This window comes from Gorilla gorilla, chromosome 15, assembly GCF_029281585.2.
Source record: "Gorilla gorilla gorilla isolate KB3781 chromosome 15, NHGRI_mGorGor1-v2.1_pri, whole genome shotgun sequence".
Lineage (NCBI taxonomy): Eukaryota > Metazoa > Chordata > Mammalia > Primates > Hominidae > Gorilla > Gorilla gorilla.
In genome coordinates, this window is record NC_073239.2 from 113,321,110 (window position 1) to 113,345,221 (window position 24,112).

The 24,112-nt window shown below is 39.1% G+C and overlaps 1 protein-coding gene and 1 non-coding gene across 3 annotated transcripts; both read left to right on the plus strand.

The window, feature by feature from the left end:
• The first annotated feature begins 6 nt into the window (after window positions 1-6).
• GSKIP (GSK3B interacting protein) lies at window positions 7-23,753 on the plus strand. 2 transcript variants are annotated; one of them, XM_031001972.3, is made up of 4 exons: window positions 7-107; window positions 16,201-16,301; window positions 18,712-18,970; window positions 21,989-23,753. In XM_031001972.3, exons 3-4 carry the CDS (start codon window positions 18,713-18,715, stop codon window positions 22,148-22,150), a joined length of 420 nt encoding a protein of 139 aa, XP_030857832.1. In that variant the 5' UTR covers window positions 7-107; window positions 16,201-16,301; window position 18,712; the 3' UTR covers window positions 22,151-23,753. The 2 variants fall into 2 exon arrangements, with proteins under 2 accessions (XP_030857832.1, XP_018865755.1); XM_019010210.4 differs by lacking the exon at window positions 7-107 and adding an exon at window positions 191-464.
• LOC115930733 (U2 spliceosomal RNA) lies at window positions 21,093-21,284 on the plus strand. The gene has a single exon (XR_004067342.3). It is a non-coding gene; the product is annotated as a U2 spliceosomal RNA (small nuclear RNA).
• Window positions 23,754-24,112: the final 359 nt, after the last annotated feature.

Genomic DNA, 24,112 nt, shown 5'->3' on the forward strand with positions numbered 1-24,112 from the left:
CCGAGGGGGCGGGGCCGGGCGGGCGAAGGCGGGGAGGGAGGGGGCGGCACCGCCGGTCGGCTCCAGTCGCCTCTGGAGGGAGGAAGAAGAGGACGCCGGGCGCGCAGGTGAGCGGCAGCCGGGGTGGCTGCGGGCGAGGGGCGGCCCCCGAGAAGGGCTAGGGGCTCGGGGCGCCGGCGGGCCGTGAGGCCTTCCGGATGGGGACGCGACGCCATGCAGCGGGCTGGGCCGAGAGGGGCGGCAGGCTGCAGGGGCCCCGCGCCCGTGTTATGAGGGGTCTGGGGGCCGGTCTGGCCGGCCTGGCTCTCCCGGCTCCTCTCAGACCTCGGCGCCCCGGAAACGCACACTTGGGGCTCCGCCGTCTCCGCTGGGAGGACTGGAGCCCTTCTCGAGCATCCCCGCCCGCACCCGAGCATTGACCGGTGCCCATTGTCAGCAAGTTCTTCGGCCCCCGCCTCATTCAGGTATTGTTTCTGAGGCAGCTTCTTCGTTGCCGTTCGCCTGGCGGTTTGCAGAGCGCTTCTCGCATACTCTCGTTTAATCCTGGGTGTGTCATAGCAACGATCAGGAAACTTGGGTTTTCGAAGCATCTGTGGGCAAAACTGCATTCCTTGAGAAATGCTAAAGGCTCCTGACCCCGTGGGAACCTGGGTGAAGAACTTGGGCTGTTCTGGCAGTCTGCGCAATCGTATTTCTGCCTTTTGGGAGGTAACTCCTGCAGAGGCGGAGCCGGCTGTTAAGTCAACCTCGAAAGGCCTGGGTGCGGGTGTTCTATGGCCCAGAAGCCAGATGTCCTGGGTTAGAATCCCGGCACTGACACCTATTAGCCGCCCAGCCACTTTGAGCGGCCACTGCCCTCCCCGAGCCCACGTTGCCTCCTTTGCCGAGTGTGAGCGGATTAAAATCTTATGTGCATGGATTTGTTAGGAAGATTAAATGATATGAGTAGGGCACGAACCTGAACAGAGTCCTGAAACATACAGTTGTTTAATCACAGTGAATTAAGACGACCAGTTTAAGGAGTGAAATGTTTACTGTCTCGGCAACTTTCATGAATGCCTTGGAAATACAGCCCAAAATATTGGTAGATGGAGAAACATCTGGTTCCCCTTTCCACAACCACCTTTTCGTTTTAGAACCAGGGTACTTTGTATGCAGTTGCTTGGATTGTTGATTTCCCTCATTCTTTGTAGACTCATCCCAAGTATTCTCAGTAACTTAGATTCCCTTGCTCTTCATTCAAAAATATTTGTTAAGGTCCATTAAATGAAAGTCACCACAGCTGATGATGTGAACAGTGTCAAGAATCAGGCCGAACCTTCAAGGAGTTTACGTTCTAAAACGGAAGCATGGTGGTACCTGCTTGTGGAGGCTGAGGCGGAAGGATCGCTTGAGCCCAGGACTTTGAGGCTGCATAATTGCATTGACGCTATCCATAGAGTGCCTGCAATTTCAAATATCAGAAAGGATCGTACGAGCTACGATCATGCCACTGCACTCCAGCCTGAACCACAGAGCAAGACCCTTTCTCTCAATAAAGTGGAAGTTTGTTCATTTATTCAGTAAATATTTATTGATTGCCTTCTGTGTGCCAAGCACTGTTATAGGTACTGGGAATACAGCAGTGAACAGATAAATCTCTTCCTTCCTGGAACTTACATTTTATTGAAGGGAGGAGAAACATAGAATAAATGAGTGAATAATATGCTTTGTGGTGATAAGGGCTGTTGGAAAAACGAAAGCAATGTAAAGGGAGTGGAGATGGGGAAGAGAGAAGGGACTTGCTATTTTTATATGAGATGGTAAGAGGAATTCTCTTATTTAATAAGGTTACATTTTAGCAGAGACTTGGAGAAAGCTGGGAAGTGAGGCACATGTATACCTGGAAGAGTTGTTTTCCACGCAAGGGGAACAGCAAGTGCAACGCCCTGTCACGGGAGAATGCTTGATGAATTTAGGGAACATTAGGAGTGAGTGAAGGAAAAAGTAGAAGCTGGGCAGTTGGTGGGGGGGGGGGGGGGCGGTGCGGGGCGCAGAGGAAGCACATGTAGGGCCTCGTAGGCCATTGATAAGAACTTTGGAGCCGGGCACGGTGGCTCACTCCTGTAATCCCAGAACTTTGGGAGGCCGAGGTGGGCAGATCACTTGAGGTCAGGAGTTCAAGACTAGCATGGCTAACATGGTGAAACCCTGTCTTTACCAAAAATATGTAAAAAATCAGTCAGGTGTGATGGCGTGCACCTGTAATCCCAGCTACTTGGGAGGCTGAGGCAGGAGAATTGCTTGAACCCGAGAGGCGGAGGTTGCAGTGAGCCGAGATTGTGCCACTGCACTCCAGCCTGGGCAACAGAGTGAGACTCTATCTTAAAAAAATAAAAAGAACTTTGGCCTTTACTCTGGGTGAGGTGGATTTAGGAGAGGAGTGACACAGTATGGCCTAAGTTTCTATGGGATCATGCTAACTGCTCTGTTAAGAATAGTCTGGTGTGGAAGTGGGAGGGCCAGAGTAAAAACAGCAGAACCAGTTAGAAGGATATCACCGTAATCCAAGGAAAAGATGACAGTGGTTTGGACCAAAGCATTAGCGGTGAAAATGATTAGTTAGAAGCAGTTGGATTCTGGATATATTTTGAAGATAAGACATGTTTGTAAATAATAATTCTAATATTTGCCATAAAAGGAATACAAACAAGGTGGTATGAAAAGGCAAAGGTGGGATCTTGCAAGAAATTAGAATAGGCTTTGGAAGGTTTGAAATAGACTTCTGACAAATAGATACAATTTGGACTTCTTTCAGCAGTTATTAAATAAGTGGTTTCCTATTTCAATATAGAATTGCATTCGGGCTATCCATACAGTGCCTGCAATTTCAAATATCAGAAAGGAAAAATAAAACGAAAGTTTTGCAATAAAAAATATGCTCTATTCAGAGTATTGCGTGTTGCCTTGTAAACGTTATGCTTTCTAGGAGAAATTCAGTATAAATGTTAAGGTTTAGGACCTGTCATTATGATATCTTTGGCTACAGTAGGGTACAAACTCATCCCAAATCACAGTGCCATTTTTGTGTTTTGTCAAAGACAAAGTACCTGTCACAAAATGTTAACACCTTGCATTAATTAAGGAAGATGAAAATAATTACCCTGGCCAGGTGTGGTGACGTGCCCCTGTAATCCCAGCACTTTGGAAGGCCAAGGCCGGAAGGATCACCTGAGACCAGGAGTTTGAAACCAGCCTTGGTGCCAGAGCAAGACCCTATTTCAAAAAATAATAATAAATTTTAAAAAAGAAAATAATTACCCAACCGAATATTGTCAGCTTATTAAGAATTATGTAAAAGTTTGAAGTGACAGGTGAGAGGCTGTATGCCAGAGGCTAAATGGGTCATGTCAAAATAATCCTCCTTCAGAGAAATCTGTTAACATGGGAAATGAAAGAAAAGCCAAGGAGATGTATTTGGCCTTTTTTTATGACTTGCACCTGAGGTAACAGGACGATGCTGTCAGGGCTCCACGCCTCACAGCTCTTGGAGGAATTGTACAACACAGCAGCAGGCAATCCCCCACATAATGTAAAGAGCACCTAACTTGGAGCCACATGGCTTGAGCTTCAGGGTCAGGCTTTCTTCTTGAAAGACAGTGTTAAATACTTTTAATATAATAGATTATATTTCTTCAGCTGTTTGCCCAGCACAGTTCTAAGCACTTTCCATGTATTCATTCATTTAGTTCTCTCAATATCACTTAAAGGTAGATGCTATTTTAACATCATTTTAAAGAGGAGGAATGTGTAACTGAGAAAGATTAAAACATCTTTTTCCAAGTCCCAGAGTAAATTAAGTGGCCAAGCTAAAATTCTAGCCCCAAGTCAGTCTGCTTGAGAGCCTGTTAACCATCACACCTTCCTGGCCCCTTGTTCATATTGAGAGGATTTACCAGGTTGTAGTGTGTGATACAAATAAAGGTAATCGTGATTAAGATATTGTATCCTGCCCTCAGCTGACTGTTAACAATGTCAACTGAAAGGTCAGACTTTCAAAGTGAAAATTTGCACTCCGTAATGTTCTTGAAATCTTTCTGGGGCTGTTCTTTTGTCAGATTAAGTATATATGACTGTCTTTGCCCATTTTTTTGTCATCAAGGACAAAGCTCTTTGATGCTCTGAACTCGTAATGAAACAAAATAGTCTAATAAATTAGGAAGTAAAGAATAAACGATTTAGTAATCAATGTCATAATAACCAGTTGTATGAATCCTCCAAAAACACAAACACCCGAACACTGCCCAAAAATTATGGACAAAGAGCTGGTTCCTAAATAATTTATGTATGATGTTTTAAGGAATCATTTATGGAAACTTTACATCAGGTGATACAACCTACCAGAATAAATAATAGCAATTGTCAAGTATTCCAATTTTTGTCTCTTTGCTAGAAACAGAATATTGCTCAGGATCTGGTAGAGAACCAATTTGGAGTTTAAATGGAAAGCAGTGAGGTTTTCTATTTTATGTCTCTGTAGATATTGATTTATGTTTGTTAGAATGTACTTTAAATATAGTGCCAAGTAATACTTATTTCCTAGAGGATTATATAGAAATAAGAAACTGTAATAACTGGAATTTTTTTTTTTTTTTTTGCATTCCATTTTTGAGTGTCTTTTCCTAGAGTCTCATTTACAGTTTCTGGTTTCGAAGGAAAGGTTTACAAGGTTGTATTGCTACTCTTTTTTTTTTTTTTTTGAGACAGAGTCTCACTTTGTCACTCAGACTGGAGTGCAGTGGCATGATAGCTCATTGTAGCCTCAACCTCCCAGGTTCAACCGATCCTCCTACCTCAGCCCCTAAGTAGCTGGGACTACAGGCTTGTGCCACTAATTTTTGTATTTTTTTGTAGAGACAGGGTTTCACCATGTTGCCCATGCTGGTCTCGAACTCCTGGACTCAAGCAATCCACCCACCTTGGCCTCCCAAAGTGCTGGGATTACAGGCATGAGCCACAGCACCCAGCCAGTGTTGCTGCTTATTTACAGTTTGTAAAAACTCAAATTAACCCTGTGTATTTCTTTCTTCTGAGTTCCCTCCTTAATCAACAAAAGCACTGCTATGGTTTGGATATGGTTTGGCCCCACCAAGCCTCATGTTGAGATTTGATCCCTGGTGTTAGAGGTGAATCCTGGTGGGAGGTGTTTGGATCATGGGGGTGGATCCCTCATGAATGGCTTTCTCTCTGTATCTCTCTGTATATCTGTCTCCCTCCCTCTCCCCTACTCCCTCTTTCTCTCTCACTTCCCCTCCCTCCCTCCTTCCTTCCTTCACCATGTGATATGCATATCCCAGCTCCCCTTCTGTCATGAGTGGAAACATCTAAGGCAGAAAATTGGTACTGAGAGTGGGGTGTTGATATAAAGAGACTTGAAAATGCGGAAGCAGCTTTAGAACTGGGTAATAGGCAGAGGTTGAAAGAGCTTGAAGGGCTCAGAAAACAGGAAGATGAAAGAATGTTTGGAACTTCTTAGAGACTGGTTAAATGGTTGTGACCAAAATGCTGATAGAAATATAGACAGTAAAGGCTATGCTGAGGAGAGCTCAGATGGAAATGAGGATCTTATTGGGAATTGGAGCAAACATCACCCTTGTTACACTGTGGCGAAGAACTTGGCTGCATTGCCTCCATATCCTAGGGCTTTGTGGAAGGCCCAACTTGAGTGATGACCTAGAGTATCTGGTAGAAGAAATGTCTAAGCAGCAAAGGGTTCAAGAAGTGGCATGGCTGCTTTTAACAGCTTACAATTAAATATGGGAGGAAAGGAATGACCTAAAGTTGGAATTTAAAAGGAAAGCAGAGCATAAAAATATGGGAAAATGTGCAGCCTGGCCTTGTGTTAAAGAAGGAAAGAGCATTTTCAGGAGAAGAATCCAATTAGTTCAGATAAAAGGGAGCCAGGTGCTAATAGCCAAGACAATGGGGAAAAGGCCCTCAAGGTATTTCAGAAATCTCCTAGGCTGTCCCTCTCATCACAAGTCTAGAAGACAAGAATGGTTTCCACAGTCAAAGCCGTGGGCGCAACTGTCCTGTGCCACCTTGGAATGCTGCTCCCTGCATCCTGGTTGCTCCAGCTCCAGTTCTGTTTCAAAGGGCTCCAGGTACTCAGCTCAGGCTGCAAGCTGTATGTCTTTGCAGCTTCTATGTGTCGTTAGGACTTTGGGGCACAGAATGCAAAAGTGGCAGAGGCTTGGCAGCTTCCACCTAGATTTTAGAGGATGTATCAGAAGGCCTAGGTGTCACAGAAAGACTCTGCTAGGACATTGCCAAGCAGAAATGTGGTGTTGGAGCCCCGATGGAGAGTCTCCACTGGGGTATTGCCTAGTAGAGCTGTGGGAACAGGGATGCCATGGGGACCACAGAATTGCACAGCCACTGGCAGTGTGCACCCTCATCCTGGAAAAGCCTCAGGCATTTGACTCCAACTCATGAGAGCAGCCACATGAGCTGTACCCAGCAGAGTCATAGGGATGAGACTGCCCAAAGCCTTGGGAGCCCACCCCTCACACCGCTGTGCCAGGATGCAGGACATGCTAAAAGGAGATTTTGGAAGTTGAAGGTTTAATGTCTGCCTTGATGGGCTTTAGATTCTCATGGAGTCTCTTACCCTTTTCTCTTGGCCAATTTCTCCCTTTGGAAAACAGCATTTATCCAATGACTTTTCCGTCATTGTGTATCTTGGAAGTAAATAACTTGGTTTTTTACTTCACAAGCTTATAGCTGCAAGGAACTTGCCTTGAGTCTCAGATAAGAATTTGGACTTTTGAGTTGGTGCTAGAACAAGTTAAGACTTGGGGACTATTGGGATGGAATGGTTGTATTTTGAATGTGAGAAGGACACTAGATTTGAGAAGCGAGGAGTGGAAGGCTATGGTTTGGATATGGTTTGTTTGGCCCCATCAAGTCTCTTGTCAAAATATGATCCCCACTATTGGAGGTGGGACGTGGTGAGAGCTGTTTGGGTCAGGGGGTTGGGGCGGGGTAGGGTGGGGGGGCCAGTTTGAGGTGGGAGAGGTGTGGATCTCTCATGAATGGCTCGGTGTCTTTCTCCCAGGAATGAGTGAGTTTTCACTCTCAGTTTCTGACAGAACTGGTTGTTGAAAAGAGCCTGGATCTCCTGCTCTCTATCTACCTACCTACCTATCTGTCTATCTCCCCCACCTCCACCCTTTCTTACTGTGTGATCTTCACACACTGGCTCCCCTTCCACCACGAGCGGAAGCAGCTGGAGGCCATTGCAAATGCCGGCACTGTGCTTTGTGTACAGCCTGTGGAACGATGAGCCAAATAAACCTCTTTTCTTTAGAAATTACCCAGCCTCACATATTTCTTTACAGAAATACAGAGAGACTAAGATAAGCACAATTCTGTTGTCTAGATTTATAATTACTAGAATATAAATATGTCTGTGTTATTGCTGAAAATGGGGTGCAGAATAATTTTATAAACCAGTGTATAAATGGGAAAATAGCCATTCTTACTTGAATTACAAATACTTTATATTTGTGATACTACACATGATTCTGAATTAAAATGTTTTATTTCAAAACAAATATATACATCTGTAAGCTATTGAAAACAGATTAAATGTTATGTGTTACAGAAAACAAAGGTTAAATTGAGTTTTAGCTTTGCCTAAATTCTAAATCTTGCTGATAATAATTAATAAACTTTATTCATCTTTACTTTCAAAACGGTTGTTGGAAATGCAGATAAATTCAGAACTCTTGTTTTATTTGTAACTGATGCTACCAGTTATTTTAAGTGTCTGAATAATAACCTGACTTCTCTAAGAAAAAGATTTCTGCTTCCTACACCCTATACTTTCCAAAAGACTGCAATTTTTAAATTGTTTTTTCTTATTGAAAACATAATCATTTTCTTTTCACCATAGGAAAATTAGAATATTAAAAAATTAAAGCTATCAACAATCCTTTTTTTTTTTTTTGAGACAGAGTCTCACTCTGTCACCCAGGCTGGAGTACACTGGTGCAATCTCAGCTCACTGCAGCCTCTGCCTCTCGGGTTCAAGAGATTCTCCCGCCTCAGCCTCCCCAGTAGCTGGGATTATAGGCACGTGCCACCACACCCGGCTAATTTTTTCTATTTTTAGTAGAGATGGGGTTTCGCCATGTTGGCCAGACTGGTCGCAAACTCCTGACCTTGAGTGATCCACCTGCCTCAGCCTCCCAAAGTGTTGGGATTACAGGTGTGGGCCACCACACCCAGCCAAAACTATCAACAATTAATTTTTAACAAAAAGCAATAGCATAACTGAAGTGGAAAGAGTTCCAAAAACTTAGAGAAGGCCTAACTCAGCCCTAACCTTGTATCCTTTTACCAGCTCCTGCCTCTGCTTGTTAACTTTATACTGCCAGACACGGTGCCTGAAATTTTCATCTTGTTGAATTAATTCCTTGGGTTAGGGCTATACTTCTAAAACGTATTTTTCATGCCAATATTCCTCACTCGAATGTACCTTTTAGAGGCAAAGGAAACCCTAGACGCATAGGGGTATAATCTAAAGAGGATGTGGCTTGAGACATCCAAACATTTGTGTACTTTTTCATTAAAATTCTAGGCAGTTCTGTAATATTTCCTGATATTGATATAGTAACAGTGATATGTATTTTCCAAGAATATCTGCCATGTTTGTCCTGAGTCTTTGTATACTCCTTGTCACAGAGCCAAGTATCACACTTGAGAAGCAGAGAGTTAGAATTTTCTCTGTTTTATTCATTCAGGAAATATTGAATGAAGTCCTGCTTTATGCCAGACACTGTGCTGGTGATGTGTATATCACAGGCTCCCATCTTCATGGGTCTGTAGTAGTACAGACACAAAAATTATTTGCCATGAGGCTTAAGTACAGCAGTACCAAAGCAGAGATGCTGTTCAGGAAGATACAGTGATTGGCCATCTTGAGAGCAGATACACAATCCTGAAATAGGTTTGTCTGAGCTGAATTTTAGAGGACTAAAAGTCTTCAAAGTAGTGTTAAAATAAAATTTTTTAAGTTAAAAACATGGATCTCATAAAACATATGGTGAGCATGTGTCAAAATGCATTTAATTCATTAATGAAACAAACAACAAGATGGTAAAAGTTGGTTCAGAGTAGTATAGGTGATCCCTGAGAAGCATCATACAAATATGGTGAGCCTGTTGCCCTATTGTATTGCCTAGAGCCAGGCATGGCACTGGAAAGAAAAATCCAGGTAAAGCCTGATGGTCTCCCTGAATTGAGGACATAGAGCTGGAAACCCAAGAAGGCCAAGGCAGCTAGGACAGAGTACTAGAAAGTAAATAGCTTCACAGAAAGCAAGGACTGTGAAGATATACAAAGGGTCTCCCTCCAGCCTGCAGCTGAATACTAATTCATGAGTTCACTGCCCTAGGCTGGGGAAAGAACTACCAAAAAGAATGAGAGGAGGGGCCAGGTGCTGTGGCTCACGCCTGTAATCCCAACACTTGGGAGGCTGAGGTGGGTGGATCACTTGAGGTCAAGAGTTTGAGACCAGCCTAACCAACATGATGAAACCCCGTCTATACTAAAAATACAAAGATTAGCCAGGCACGGTGGTGGCCACTTGTAATCCCAGCTACTCAGGAGGCTGAGGCAGGAGAATGGCATGAACCCAGAAGGCCCGGATTGCAGTGAACTGAGATAGCACCACTGTACTCCAGCCTGGGTGACAGAGCGAGACTCTGTCTCAAAAAAAAAAAAAAAGGAGGATACTCAGTTTGGGACTTTCTGAAGCAGAGGTGATATGAAAATTATACATCTCCTCATTTCTTTGGAGACTAAATTGCTGGATCTTCATCTTTATTGGATAATATCAAATCATTTTCCAAAGTGTTGTGCCAGTTTACACTCCCACTCAGTGTCTAAATGTTCTGTGTTCTGCATCCTCAATAGTACTTGATTTAGAAAATTTTTTATGCATAGACTCAAAAAGGAAAATGTTTTACTGATCTGCAAGATGTTAAATGTTACCTCATTTTAATTATTTCTATAATTTCTAACTGTGAGTGTATTTTCATGTGTTTAATAATCATTTCTGTTCTTCCATTAAAAAAAAAAAAGAATTAGAGGAAACAATTTTCTGAGCTAAAGCAGGACCAGGGATAATTCCCATTCTTATCACACAGAATAGAAACCCTCGTAATTCATAGGGCATTGGGTAGAGTACTCAGAAAGGTTTTGCCTCTGTAATGGGACAGAATTAACTAGAGATTAAACGCAGATCTTGTCTAAAGGCAAGACCCAGAAAGATCAAGCTGTTTCCAGATAACTACCTCCCAGGACAATGCTCAACAATATTTATTACTTTTTAAATTTTTTCTCACCATGTGTCTAACCAAATGAATTCAATAATATTTAAAATAATATAAAAACATTCAGTACCACATTCACAATGTCTGGCATCCAGTCAGAAATGACCAGGCATGCAGAGCAGCAGAATATAACCTACAATTGAGAAGAAAAATCTGTCCGTTGAGAGTAACCCAGAAATAATACTTGAAATTAGTAGGCAGGACATTATAACACTTATTATGGCTGTATTTTATATGTTCAAAAAGCTAGAAAAAAGATTGAGCAAATTAAGCAAAGACATGGAAAATATGTTTAAAAGATTAAAAGACACAAATAGAATAGATACTGAAGAAAAGACTAACAAACTTGAAGACATATCAATAAACAATTCAAAATGAAACAGTGAAAAAAATAAATACAGCAGTGAGGAATAGGACACCTTCACTTGGACTAATATACATAAAATTAGAGTCCCCAAAGAGGGTAGGGACACATAAATGTTTGAAGAAATAATGGCCAGAAATTTTCCAAATTTATTGAAAACTCTAAACCTACAGATTCCAGAATCTCAATGAAACCTAAGGAAAAGAAGCATGAAAAAACTACACCAAGAGGAACAAAGATAACAATCACATCAGATGTTTCATGGGCAACAAGACAAGCAAGGTGTGATAGTCGAGAAACATCTTTTTAATTTTTTTATTTTAGAGACACAGGCTCTTACTATTTTGCCCAGGCTGGTCATGAACTGAGCTCAAGCAGTTCTTCCACCTTAGACTCCCAAATAGCCGGGACTGCAGGTGTGTGCTACTGCATCCAAGAAACATATTTAAAGACTTGAAAGAAAAAATACTGTCAACCTAGGATTCTCTACCCAGCAAAAACATCTTTCACAAATGAAGATGAAAGGGAGACTAGTTCAGACATAGGAAAGATGAAAGGATTCATCAACAGCAGACCTACACTACAGGAAATGTTGAAAGAAGTTATTCAGGCAGAAGGAAAATGATACAGATAATACATGTAGATATAGATCAGTACAAATGAAGGAGCACAAAAAATGGTAATTATATATTACATATAAAAAGACTTATTATCTAAATCTCTCTGAAAAATAATTGACTAAAGCAAGAATAATAACATTATGATGAAGTTTATAATTTATGTAGAAGTAAAATATGTGACAAAATAGCAAATGCTGTATAGTAGTGTTTTGTAAAGTTCGTATACATGAAGTAGTATAGTATTAATTGGAGGTACATTGTGATAAAGATGTATACTATAAGCTTTAAAGTAACCACCAAAAACACAACAAAAAATATAGTTAATAAGAACCAAAAGATATAAAATAGAATCCTAAAAAGTGGTTAATTCAAAAGCAAGGGGAAAATAAGGAAAAGGGAGTAAAGTACAGATGGGACTAAAAGCAAACAAATAGCAAGACAGCAAATTCACACTCAACTATATCAATAATTACAGTAATCAAATGTAAGTGGTCTGAACACCCTTAGTCCATTTTCAGTTGCTTATAACAGAATACCTGAAACTCGAAAATTTATAAAGAAAAGAAATTTATTTCTTTTTCTCTTTTTTTTTTTTTTTTTTGAGACAGCGTCTCACTCTGTTGCCCCGGCTAGAGTACAGTGGCGCAATCTCGGCTAACTGCAACCTCCGCCTCCCAGATTCAAGCGATTCTCCTGCCTCAGCCTCCTGAGTAGCTGGGACTACAGGCATGCACCACCACGCCTGGCTAATTTTTGTATTTATAGTAGAGATGGGGTTTCACCATATTGGCCAGGCTGGTCTCGAACTCCTGACCTCGTGATCCACCCACCTCAGCCTCCCAAAGTGCTGGGATAACAGGCGTGAGCCACCACGCCCGGCTTGAAATTTATTTCTTATAGTAATGGAGGCTGAGAAGTCCAAGGTAGAGGGGTCACATTTGGAGAGGGCCTTCTTGGCGGTGGGGACTCTGCAGAGTCCTGAGGTGGCACAGGGCATCACATGGTGAGGGGGCTGAATGTGCTGGCTCACATCTTTCCCCCTCTTCTTACAGAGCCACCAGTTCCACTTGCATGATAACCCATTAAACTATTAATCCATAAATGGATTAATCCACTCTTTGGGTAGAGCACTCATGACCCAGTCACCTCTTAAGGCTTCACTTTTTGGTGCTGCCACGTTGCATTGGAAATTGAATTTCAACATGAGTTTTGGAGGGGACAAGTATTCATACTAATAGCACACCCCAATTAAAAGAGGTTGCCAGATGGATAAAAAAGCAGGACCACACTACATACTGCCAGTAAGAAACCCATATTAAATAAAAAGATATTTGTATTTCCATTCCCAAGACCTTAAAACAGCCTATTATATCAAAATCAAATTCCTCTCTCTAGGTGTCAGCATGCTGTCAGATTGGGCCATTCCTGCATATCCTTGTATTTTAGCCCGACTAGTTCCTGCCACACCCTGTGCTGACCTTTGCTTATGCTTTGTTCCCTACACAGAATTTTTCACAACTCTCAAGACCTTTTTGCTTATTTATAACTCTTTATTCGTGCTCATTCCAAACCAATTTTGACTGACCTGTACCCTTAGTCAAGCCCCATCATAACTAACCATTACATCATAGATTATAGAATGTCAAAGCTCTTAGAACAGTAAAGAATTTTCTGCCTATTTACCTTATTTTGTAGATGAGACCTCCGTAAGACCAATGAGATTATGTGCCCAACTCAGGTTCATACAAGTTTAGTGATAGAGTTTGTAGTAGGACAAAGACATATCATTGTTTTCTGTAATTATCTGCCACTCACAATTAAGTACATTTGGGGAGAATAATTATGATGTGTGTGTATGGCATTAATATTTGTGCAAATATTTCATGTGCCTGTCTTCTTTCCCAAAGTAGACTGCAAGCTACCAGTAGATATCTTTTATTAGTATTCTAGTGCTTAAAAAAAAGTCGGCTATGTAGGTGCAGAGTGGATTATGATATTTGATTAATAAACTTAGAATCCAAGTAGACAAGATTATAAAACATAGGATAATGATTCATTAGTTTTTACTATTTGAAACAATGATGATTGATTCCTTTACATACAGTAATTAGGATTCAATTATATCTCAAGTTCCAAATTTTGCTACTCATATATAAAGTTTGATTCAGTGCCTTTACATCTGCTGAGATTTTTCAACCTTAGTATAAACTCTGCTTATTATATTATCTGCAAGTTTTCACAGAGGTCTAGACCTGTGCCATCTGATACAGTGGCCACTAGCTATTTAAATTTAAATCAACCAAAATTAAATAAATTTTTAATTCAATTTCTCCATCACGGTAGCCAAACTTCAGATGGCTATTAGCTGCTGTATTGGAGGGCAACAATAAAGAACATTTCCGTCATCACGGAAAGTTCCATTCATTTAGAATTTCTTATATGATGATAAATTGTTTTGTGTACAAAAAGGGAAAGCAAAGATTTTTACAGGATTCACATTGATGAGTCAACCATTCTGGTAACCTGATGGCAGTTCTAAAGTGTTGATAGTAATTCTAGTGGTTGTTCCTTCGCTGAAATGGGCGTGTATTTTCTCATCCTCAGTGATACAGGCTTCTAGTCAGGTACACAGATAATCCATTGAGCAGAAAATATATCTATATTCCATCTTTACCTTCTGTTTAAATGTATATTTATATGTCTTAAATATTTTAATTGTGGTAGAATATTTATATAAATGCTTATAATAAGGTATCTGCTCAAAATATTTTTACCTTCTGGGGTACATAATCCAAAGTGTGGAAGCTGCTTCTCAAGTGTCCGTCAACATAGCAGCCTAGCTGCTCACTGCCCTGCCTCTGTAACTCCTGTCATCACCAGCTAACTGACTTCATGGTTTTTGGCTCTTTTCAAACTCCTTGAGAGAGCATCTGATTAGCTAGACCACCATCCGGAAGTAGTTGGACAAAGCTCTTGACTTGGGACATAAATAAACCCCTTGCCAACCTTGAGATGGTGCCTTTAATTGGAATACCCATCCCCAGTACATGTTGCTATGATGATGCTGGAATTAAAATACAAAGCATGAAACCTATGATTCAGAAACCTTTCCAGAGAAGGCAATGGGCTTGGCAAGTACTCTAGGCTTCCTTTTAAGAGAAGCATGTAAACTGCTTAGCACCTTATGTTGCCCATCAAATGTGTTCACTGAAAATAAATTATGGCCAAGTGCAGTGGCTCACACCTGTAATCCCAGCATTGTGGGAGACCAAGGCAGGAGGATTGCTGGATCCCAGGAGTTCAAGACTAGCCTGGGTAAACATAGGAAGACCCTGTCTCTCCAAAAAATAGAATCACCCGGGCCTGATGGCACCCACCTGCAGTCCCAACTACTTGGGAGGTTGAGGTGGGAGGATCATTTGAGCCTGAGATTGTACCACTGCACTATGGCCTAGGCGACAGCAAGATCCTGCCTCGTAAATAAATAACTCTCCAAAAAAAAAGGAAGAGCAGAAAAAGAAGTCATTTGAATGTTTTTATATATGTTAAAGATTGAGGAAGGTACCATAAGCTGAGGAATTCAGATGGCCTCTAGAAGTGAGAAAAGGTAAGGAAACAGATTCCTTCCTGAAGCCTCTAGAAGGAATACAGACCTGCTGACATCTTGCTTTTAGACTTCTCATCTCCAGAACTGTAAGAGAATAAGTGTGTGCTATTTGAAGCCACTAATTTGGTAATTTATTATAGTAGCAATAGGACACTAATTGATATCCAAAGATTTTGGATATTTATCTACAAAGCTTTTATTAAGCACTTTCTACATGGCAGGCACAAAAATATTCATCATCATCACCCGAGCTCCATTTTCTAAACCTTTTTACCTTCATAGGGCTGTTGTAGAGCTAAATCAATCACTGCCTTTCATTATGGGTAGACTCCTAAATCCAGTAGAATGCTTTCTGTTGCCCGTAAGATAATAGGAATTTGTTGGCTCCGATAACTGAAAAGTGCAAATCCTGGGAAACCAGCATGGGCTCTGGCCACATTTCTCTGTGAATCTCTTGGCTCTGTTTTTTTCTGTTGTCAGCATCATGCTTGGGCTAGTGGCCCCATCTCAACATGGCTACTTGGAACAGCTTGAGCTGTGTGCTGTGACTGAACTATTCTGATTAAAGTGACCAAGAAGTCCGGGCGCAGTGGTTCATGCCTGTAATCCCAGCACTTTGGGAGGCTGAGGCGGGCGGATTGCTTGAGGTCGGGAGTTCAAGACAAGCCTGGCCAACATGGTGACACCTTGTCTTGACTAAAAATACAAAAATTAGCCGGGTCTGTAATCACAGCTACTCGGGAGGCTGAGGTGGGAGAATCACTTGAACCCGGGAGGCGGAGGTTGCAGTGAGCCGAGATCATGTCACTGCACTCCAGCCTGGGCAACAGAGCAAGACTCTGTCTCAAAAAAGTAAAGTGACCAGGAAGAATTTCATGTATTAATTAGTTTGAAGAGTCTGTATCTGGGGATTGGAGTCAATCTCAGCCAAACTGCTTGGTTACTTTACTTAGTACGGGAAGGGAGCATTATGGTTGCCCTTGGAAAATATGGGTGGTCATAGGCAGGGAAAAGGATATTGGTAAATAATCAAGAACCTGCTTCAACCAACAAAAAACAAGTTGTAATCATACCTTAAAATAATAGCTAAAAATGTTATTTATGTAATGCTCCATTACTTTAATTTATATGTATCATCAAAAGTTCTAAATTGTATGTTATTCAAAGACATTTCAGGGAAAGTGTCTTAAAAGTTCAGTCTTAGGAAAGGTGTCTTCCTCTTTTTTGCAGATCGGTGCTGATTATCACAACTGTTTGGTGACCTACTTCACTGACCTGTGAGGATTCCTTCCCTTCAAGTACTGGATTCTTGATCTCTCTGCATCATCAAGGTCCTAATTGCAATGAATTACACTCTTGCTTAAAAAAAAGCTTTATAAATGTAAAACTTTCTCATATAAACATCTTTTTATGTAATGATCATTATTTCTGACATCTCCAATTGAAGTACTTGATAACTTAAGCAAAATTAAGATGTTTGATATTCATGATGTCAAGAGATTTATAGTAGTCATTTCTAAATCTTCAAAACTATGTAAAAAAGAAAGGGCTCATTTTGTATGTATAAGACCAAATATAATCTTGAGCAGTATACTGATTATTTTTGGAATAAGGTAAAATTTGGAAAGCCAAATTGTTTTTCCTATATAATAAGTCAATTTGAGCTTTCAGTTACCCAACAGATTGCTCCAGCAATAATTGGTAATTTTATAATTAACTTCTGTTGTTTGTAGCGAGTGACTAATTCTGTAAAGTGCTGTGAGAGACCAGATAAAGAGTCTTTAAAACATTATTAATTGAAATGGGATTGGAGGAATACATTATACATTTGCTATGTAATTTTTTGAAATAGCTTTACATATGTTATTATAAATTGCATTCAGCAAGTAGTTCTGACTTTTGTAATGTGCAAATGACATTCAGCTGTAGGAACTCCAGCTTCTTAAGATTTTTGCTGATAATTTAGAGCAGTGGCTGCACAGCAAAATCACTCAGGAGCTCTGAAAAAAATAACTCGTCTTCCAGAGATTTTGATTTTGTTTTTCTGCAGTGAGGAAAATGTATCTGTAATTTTATAAGCTCTTACAGGTAATTCTAATGACTAGCTTAAAGGATTTTGAATATTACACAAATAGGGCATAACTTGGAAATAGCAATGGACTGTGCAGTGTACTAGATCGGTGTCCATATTGTCAGAAAAAAATTGAGACTCCTTCTAAAAATGCATTTAAGAGCCAGATGTGGTGGCTTGAGCCTGTAGTCTCAACTACTCAGGCGGCTGAGGTAGTAGGATGGCTTGAGCTCAGGAGTTCTAGGCTATAGTGCACAGTGATCACACCTGTGAATAACCACTGCACGCCAGCCTGGGCAACATGGTGAGACCTTGTCTCTTAAAATACAATGAGTTTATTACCAGTCTAATCTAACTCCAGTGTGGTGAGGGGGTGGGACTAGACCTTGACCACAGTGCCCAAGTAGATAGCAAATGAATGTTGATTGAATATGTGAGTGAGTGAAGAGTTATGCTTCATTCACGACAGCAGATGCTTAATCCATATCAGAGAAGTGAAACTTTACTTTTAAAACCTGCCAAGCAAAAAGAAAGCACAATAGCTCACCATAACTTGTTCTGTAAAGACTTTTGTACGTTCCAAAGCACTTTCACATTAATTTTCTCATTCATACATTTCAAATTTTAACAATACATATAGCCAGGAAGATTTTTTTTAACCCCAGTTACAGAAGAAAAGCTAAAACCACATAGCAGCCTGGCAGTAATATTTGATCAAGTTAGCGTGAGAAATTAGAAATAATATTTTTCAAAATATAACATTTGGGTCAGTTCAAATTAATGGTGAAAAGATGAGTTATTCAGTAAATGGTATTGGTACAGTTGGCTATCCATTTGGAAAATAAAGTTATGCAAAATAAATTCCAGATGGATGAGTTAAATTCAGATACAACGAGAATTTAGGGGATTTTTAAAATGTAATCATGGTATGGGGAAGGCCTAGAGCAGAACCCCAATCCAGAAGTCATAAAAGGAGCTACTGAGACTTACCTACTGTGGTAGGTAAAGACTTGCACTCTGATTTCATGCAATTTAGATTTATTTCCATTTCTGCTTATTGCAACTGTATGATCTTAGAACTAAAAATATCCTTTAAACATCCAAACAGATGTTTACTCAAGGAAATACATATTACAACAATGAGCTATCATTCTTTGCCTCTTAAATTGGCAAAAATTTAAAAGAATTGGAAAGAGGTGAAAAAGAGTACAGTCCCTCATATTCTATTGGTAAAGTATAAGTCATACTCTCTTTTTTTGTTTTTTTGAAGGGTAAATTGACAGTATCTATTAAAAGTTAAAATAAGTATGTCCTTTGACTCAGCAATTTCAGTCCTAAATATCTGTCCTAGAGAAATAATTATACATTTAAAAATATGTACTAGGATTGTTACTGAGGCATTATTCAAAATAGCTAAAAAACACAATATTCTAAATGCTTATCAATATGGAAATTGACCTGTTGGGGGTAAGTGGAGAAGGGAGATTCTTTTTTTTTTGAAGATCTATGGGTGTCGGTGATTTTGCTGTGAAAAACCACTAGAAATTGTTAGCTAGTGTTTTGTACTAAGTAGCAATTGTAAGGCATAGCTAATTTTAGTCAAATGTAGTAGTTTGAATGTCTTTCTATAAACAAATTTTATAACTGCTTTTTTTTTTTTTTTTTTACAGAATGGAAACAGACTGTAATCCCATGGAGCTAAGCAGTATGTCAGGATTTGAAGAAGGTTCAGAGCTGAACGGTTTTGAAGGAACTGACATGAAAGACATGAGGCTAGAAGCTGAAGCAGTTGTAAATGATGTTCTCTTTGCTGTTAACAACATGTTTGTCTCGAAAAGCCTGCGGTGTGCGGATGATGTGGCCTATATCAATGTGGAAACAAAGGAAAGAAACAGATATTGCCTAGAACTCACTGAAGCAGGGCTCAAGGTAACTCACTTTTCCTTTTAGAAAAAAAAATTATTTATGTCTTTACCACTTTATCAAAAAGAGGGGTAGTGGGGAGGGGAAGAGTGTTAAAAGAGAACTGGATATTCAGTAGCTTCCAAATTTTTTTAAGAAAAACTTTTAACCTAGAAATTTTTATTAATTTTAAAGGCTTTTGATCGATATGGGGAAACAGAATTTTTTTGAAAAACATTTGATTTGCAGGGCGTGACTTTGTTTTAATCATGACCCCCAAAACTAATTTATTTCTCATCTATAGCTAAATGTGTTCACCAAAATTATACATACATTCTTTGCATTGAATGGGTTTTGCAGTCACTGTGTTGAAAAGATTTTCGTCAACCTCTTGAAAATGTCGCTTCTGTTAAAATAACATACTTGACAACACTGTTTTCCAACTCTGAGATCAGAAATAAATCAGAGCAGAACATTCCGCCCCCAGATTTCCAAGAGTGTCCCATTAACCCTTTATTATGAGTATCTCTTTATTATGAGAGCTTTTCTAGGCAGATTAACCTTTCCATTCTTTAAACCAAAATCATGAGTTTAGAATAGTAGAAAACATCACCTGAGAGCAACTTTTAATTAAAAAGGAAAAAACTATAGGCCAGACCTGCGGGCTCTTACCTGTAATCCCAGCACTTAGGGAGGCCAAGCTGGTAGGATCATTTTAGACCAGAAGTTCAAGACCAGCCTGGGCAACATAGCAAGACCGTGCTTCTACAATATATTTTTTGTTAATTAACCCAACATGGCAGCACTTGCCTGTAATCCAGCTACCTGGGAGGCTTAGGAGGGGGCCCATGAGTTCGAGGTTTCAGTGAGCTAGGATTGGGCCACTATACTCCAGCCTGGGTACACAGACCCTGTTTAAAAAAAAAAAAAAAAAAACTATTATAAAATCTTTGACCTACTGAACAAAGGGATAGACATTAGAAAATCTAAAATCTAGTTTTAACCTTACTAATCAGTGAATCTTCAGTCTTAGAAAATGTCATACATTTCTGTGTTTCTATATTTGTTCAAAGTAATTGTACATTATCATAAGGTGGTGAGCAAGGCCTGCCTAAGCAAGTAAGAATGTCACATGATATCAAGTACATAAACATTTCTTTAATTCGCTGGATTCACTTTGCTGAAGATGAGTCGTGTATACTGTATATTCCTTGATGGAGCAAATTGCAAGGCCAGCATCTGTACTACCCTCAGTTCCCTCACAGCTGCTGCAAAGATAGCTGCTTAGCTTTAAGCGTAGTACCTGAATTAACTAATTTTTGTGCACTTCTTTTCACATCCTTAAATTTGTACTAAAAGCTCAGAGTATTTAGAGGTGAATCTTAAATCAGAAGTAGAGATAAATGACAGAATTAGTAAGCTAATTCTGTCTTGTGTTGGTTAATTCTAAGTTGACTGTGGAGAGGTAGAAGGAGTTCTGATCAGAGAGTCAGCAGTCTTAAATGTGAATTTAAGTGATCTTGAGTGAGTCCATCTACCCCTGAGAGAGTTCCTGCTTCTTAATCTATAACTTAGAGATTTAAAAAAACTTAAAACGATTTGGGGAATGATTATATGACTGTATGATACAGAAAGATGTGAACCATTTGTAAAACTTGACATGTAGTAGGTGCTCAAATATTTGTTTGTTTTTCAGTCTGATTCAGTTAACATTTATTGAGCAACTATCCTGTGTCAGCAATTGAAAATCAAACCATGCATAAGACATGATCCCTGTCCACCAGGAAGATCACAGTCTAGCAGGGATAAGAGGAAGAAGGCAAACTGAACTGTACTCCACTGTAGAGAGTGCAGTAATCGAGCATGGATCTGAAGAGGTGTGATTCAGTTTCCTTAGGTGTCTGCCTCTGCTTTTCATTAAAAAAAAAAACTCAGCTTCTATTTCTAACACAAACTTTCACCTCCTATGGCTTAAATAGATGTCATAAAAATTTAGGATTTATATAGGGAATGTACAAACTTAAGTCAGCAAAAACTAAATTAACTTTGCCCTATATTGTGCTGGTGAACCATGATATACCTTATAATCTTGTCAAAAAGAAAAGTTGTAGCTGTGTTCACAGGAAAAAAAAAAAAGAAAGAAAAACACATGGCCTGTCAGCCTTTTGCCTAAGATCAATTGGAGTATCTCTTCTTATCAGTTTAATATCTGTTATGTCCTCTATCCAAGGACAATATATTAAATGGATTTTTGGAGCAGGGAGATAGAATAGGCTCTTGCTCCATTAACTTCACACATCGACCTGGTATTGCAAATATCTCCAGAAATAGTGTACCCCTACCAAGAAAAAAAAAACACATTAACATTCTCTTTTATCTCACAGAGTTGAGCATTTATTCCCTGTCAGGTAAGAAATATATTAGGTGAAAGTGGCCTTTCAGATTACTAATAATAAAGCTAAACAGTTATTAAAACTAATAAACTATTAAACCAATTATTAATAAACAATTATTAAAATTAACAACTAATTATTAAAACTAAATTATTAGGAATAATTTCTAGAATTGTTTATAAAAAGTGAAAAATAATGATAAAAATGTGAACTAATGATATATTACCTATTATAGTACTTAATATAGTGGACCCTCAATATATGTGGAATTAAATGGGGTAAATAATAGATGCATGTTTTAGAATATGAAAATGAAATACCATTTTTGTGTAGCTTTTCAAATTCTCTGCATTTCCTTGAGCTTCTAAGTAAAACCTTTTAAATGTTGAAGAAAATTCTATAGGGAGCATTTTAGTGGTGTTTCTGTGTTATACATTATAAGTTGCTGAAGTATTAAAGGTTGTATTTAAAATGTGTATACTCTGACTTTGAGAAATAGTTTCACTCAGTTACCCATGTATCTGGTGGTCTAGTGGCTAGGAAAATAAATAATTTATTTTTTTGAAAGGATGATTACTCACATAAACACTTGGATTTTGCTTTCTGTACCAACATGAAAACTAATGAATTCACTGTTGCATTTCTCTTGTAGGTGGTAGGCTATGCTTTTGACCAGGTAGATGATCATTTACAGACTCCCTACCATGAAACAGTCTACTCCTTGTTGGATACACTCAGCCCCGCCTACCGAGAAGCATTTGGAAACGCACTGCTTCAAAGACTGGAAGCTTTGAAAAGGGATGGACAGTCATGACTACACTTTTTCCTTTCAGAGGGGCTGGTGCTGGTACAGAATGTTGATATAAAGCTTAAAATTCTTGCATATGGTCATAGAAAATGCATCTTTGGTTTTGCGTTTTTATCACTTGCTTCCAACTTAGGCTTTTGGCTCAGAAGATTATTGAATAATGATTTGTCTTAGTTTCTGTTTCAGTAAGGGAATTCTGAGGCTGTTGCTATGATACCATCATTAAGACATTCACATGTCTTCATATAATATCTCTTCATTTCAAATCCTAATCAGTATTTCATACTATTACAGGGCTTTGATGCTGCCAGCACTGTCTTTTACATAGGAAATTCTAGATTTGCACAGTAATAGAGGAATTAGAAGTACCTAACTATACACTTTGATTCAGCCTGCTAAATCAGGGGTTCAATACTAGCTTGGACAAACTTTGTAGTAATTAATTGCTACTAGCCTTATTGGAAACAAATTATCAACTAGTTTCCCCTGCACAAATTTTGAAATTCACTGCTTCACTTAATCTATTTATATTACTAATAATGGATTAATAAAGATGAATTAATTATATATTACTTAACTAGTATTAAATGAAAAACAGGGACTGAAATAGTTCTGTATTCCGTGTTTGCAACAGCCAGCCAACTAAGCAGAGGATAAACCGTTAGCAAATGAATGTAATAATTACTCATTTCCAAGATATCTAAGCACATAAGCAAATACAGGAACAGACTTCATTCTTTTTCTTAACAAAAAGCATCTTCAGTGTGTGATTTAAAAGAAAGAAGATTCTGGTTTCCTAGAAAACAATATTTTGGCCTGTGTTGATTCTTATTCTGAATGTGTGTTTACATAATGTACAGTATATATTCAGAAAGTATTTTTGCTTCAACGTTTACTTTCTATGATGTAGTGCTTTGGTATTCCCACAGCACCCCACCTTCCCCAACAGATGTACAGTGTTCTGTCTCCATTCGAAATCTACAATGTAATATGAGTGCATTGTATGGGTTTGAAACCAAAGGATGAGTGAAGCATTCAGAGACTTAATATTTGAAAAAGGGATAGTCAGTATTTTATATTTTATTACAGGTACTGATATTTATAAATTTAATAAACTGTACCATGCTGCTGCATGTTTTCAAGTACATGTTGAACAATAAGGATTGGGGAGTTGTTTTTTAAAGGTCACCTAAAGCAGCTGCTGTAGAAATGTTGAACTAAAATTTTGCATCTGGTCACACCTTCATGCATTTATCATTTGCAGATATTTTTCCATCATTATTAAAAAATAGGAACTTTTAGGCTCTGAAGATCATGTGGACCAGAGCAAATTAAAGTTCAGTTTGTGTCACAATTCATTGCCAGACTTCATTGGAATGCTTTGTTTGATGATGTATGTTCATTCTCAGCTTTATTTTCAGATGCTTAACTGGGCAATGAAGTCTAACTTCAGGTTGAACTTTCTCATGCTTAATCTCAGGCTAAATGTAAATGATATTTGTAAAGTTTGAATAAAATTCTGTTTACTCATTTTGAGTTAGTATGAAAAAAAGTGATTGTGTGTTTAAGAACTGAAATTGTTCATTTTGTGATAAATGATTAATTCCAAGAGCTTGTTTCCATTTTTTAATTCTGCATTGTTACATTTGGATTTGAAGTGACTGAAGTGAGCTTTCTCTTGTTACTACTATGAAAGAGGAATGAGGAACAAGAGGAGAGGACATTGATAAAACTACACAGATATACATGAGAATCTAGATATTAAAACCTCCATTTTACCTGGTCTGTTTAAAGAACTTAACCAGCAGATAGGCCAGGTGTCGTGGCTCACACTTGCAATTCCAGTGGTTTGGGAGGCCCAGGCAGGAGGATCACTTGAGGCCAGGAGTGCAAGACAGCCTGTGCAACATAGATCCCATTTCTACAAAAAATTATAAAAGCATGGCCTGGTGACACACGCCTGCAGTC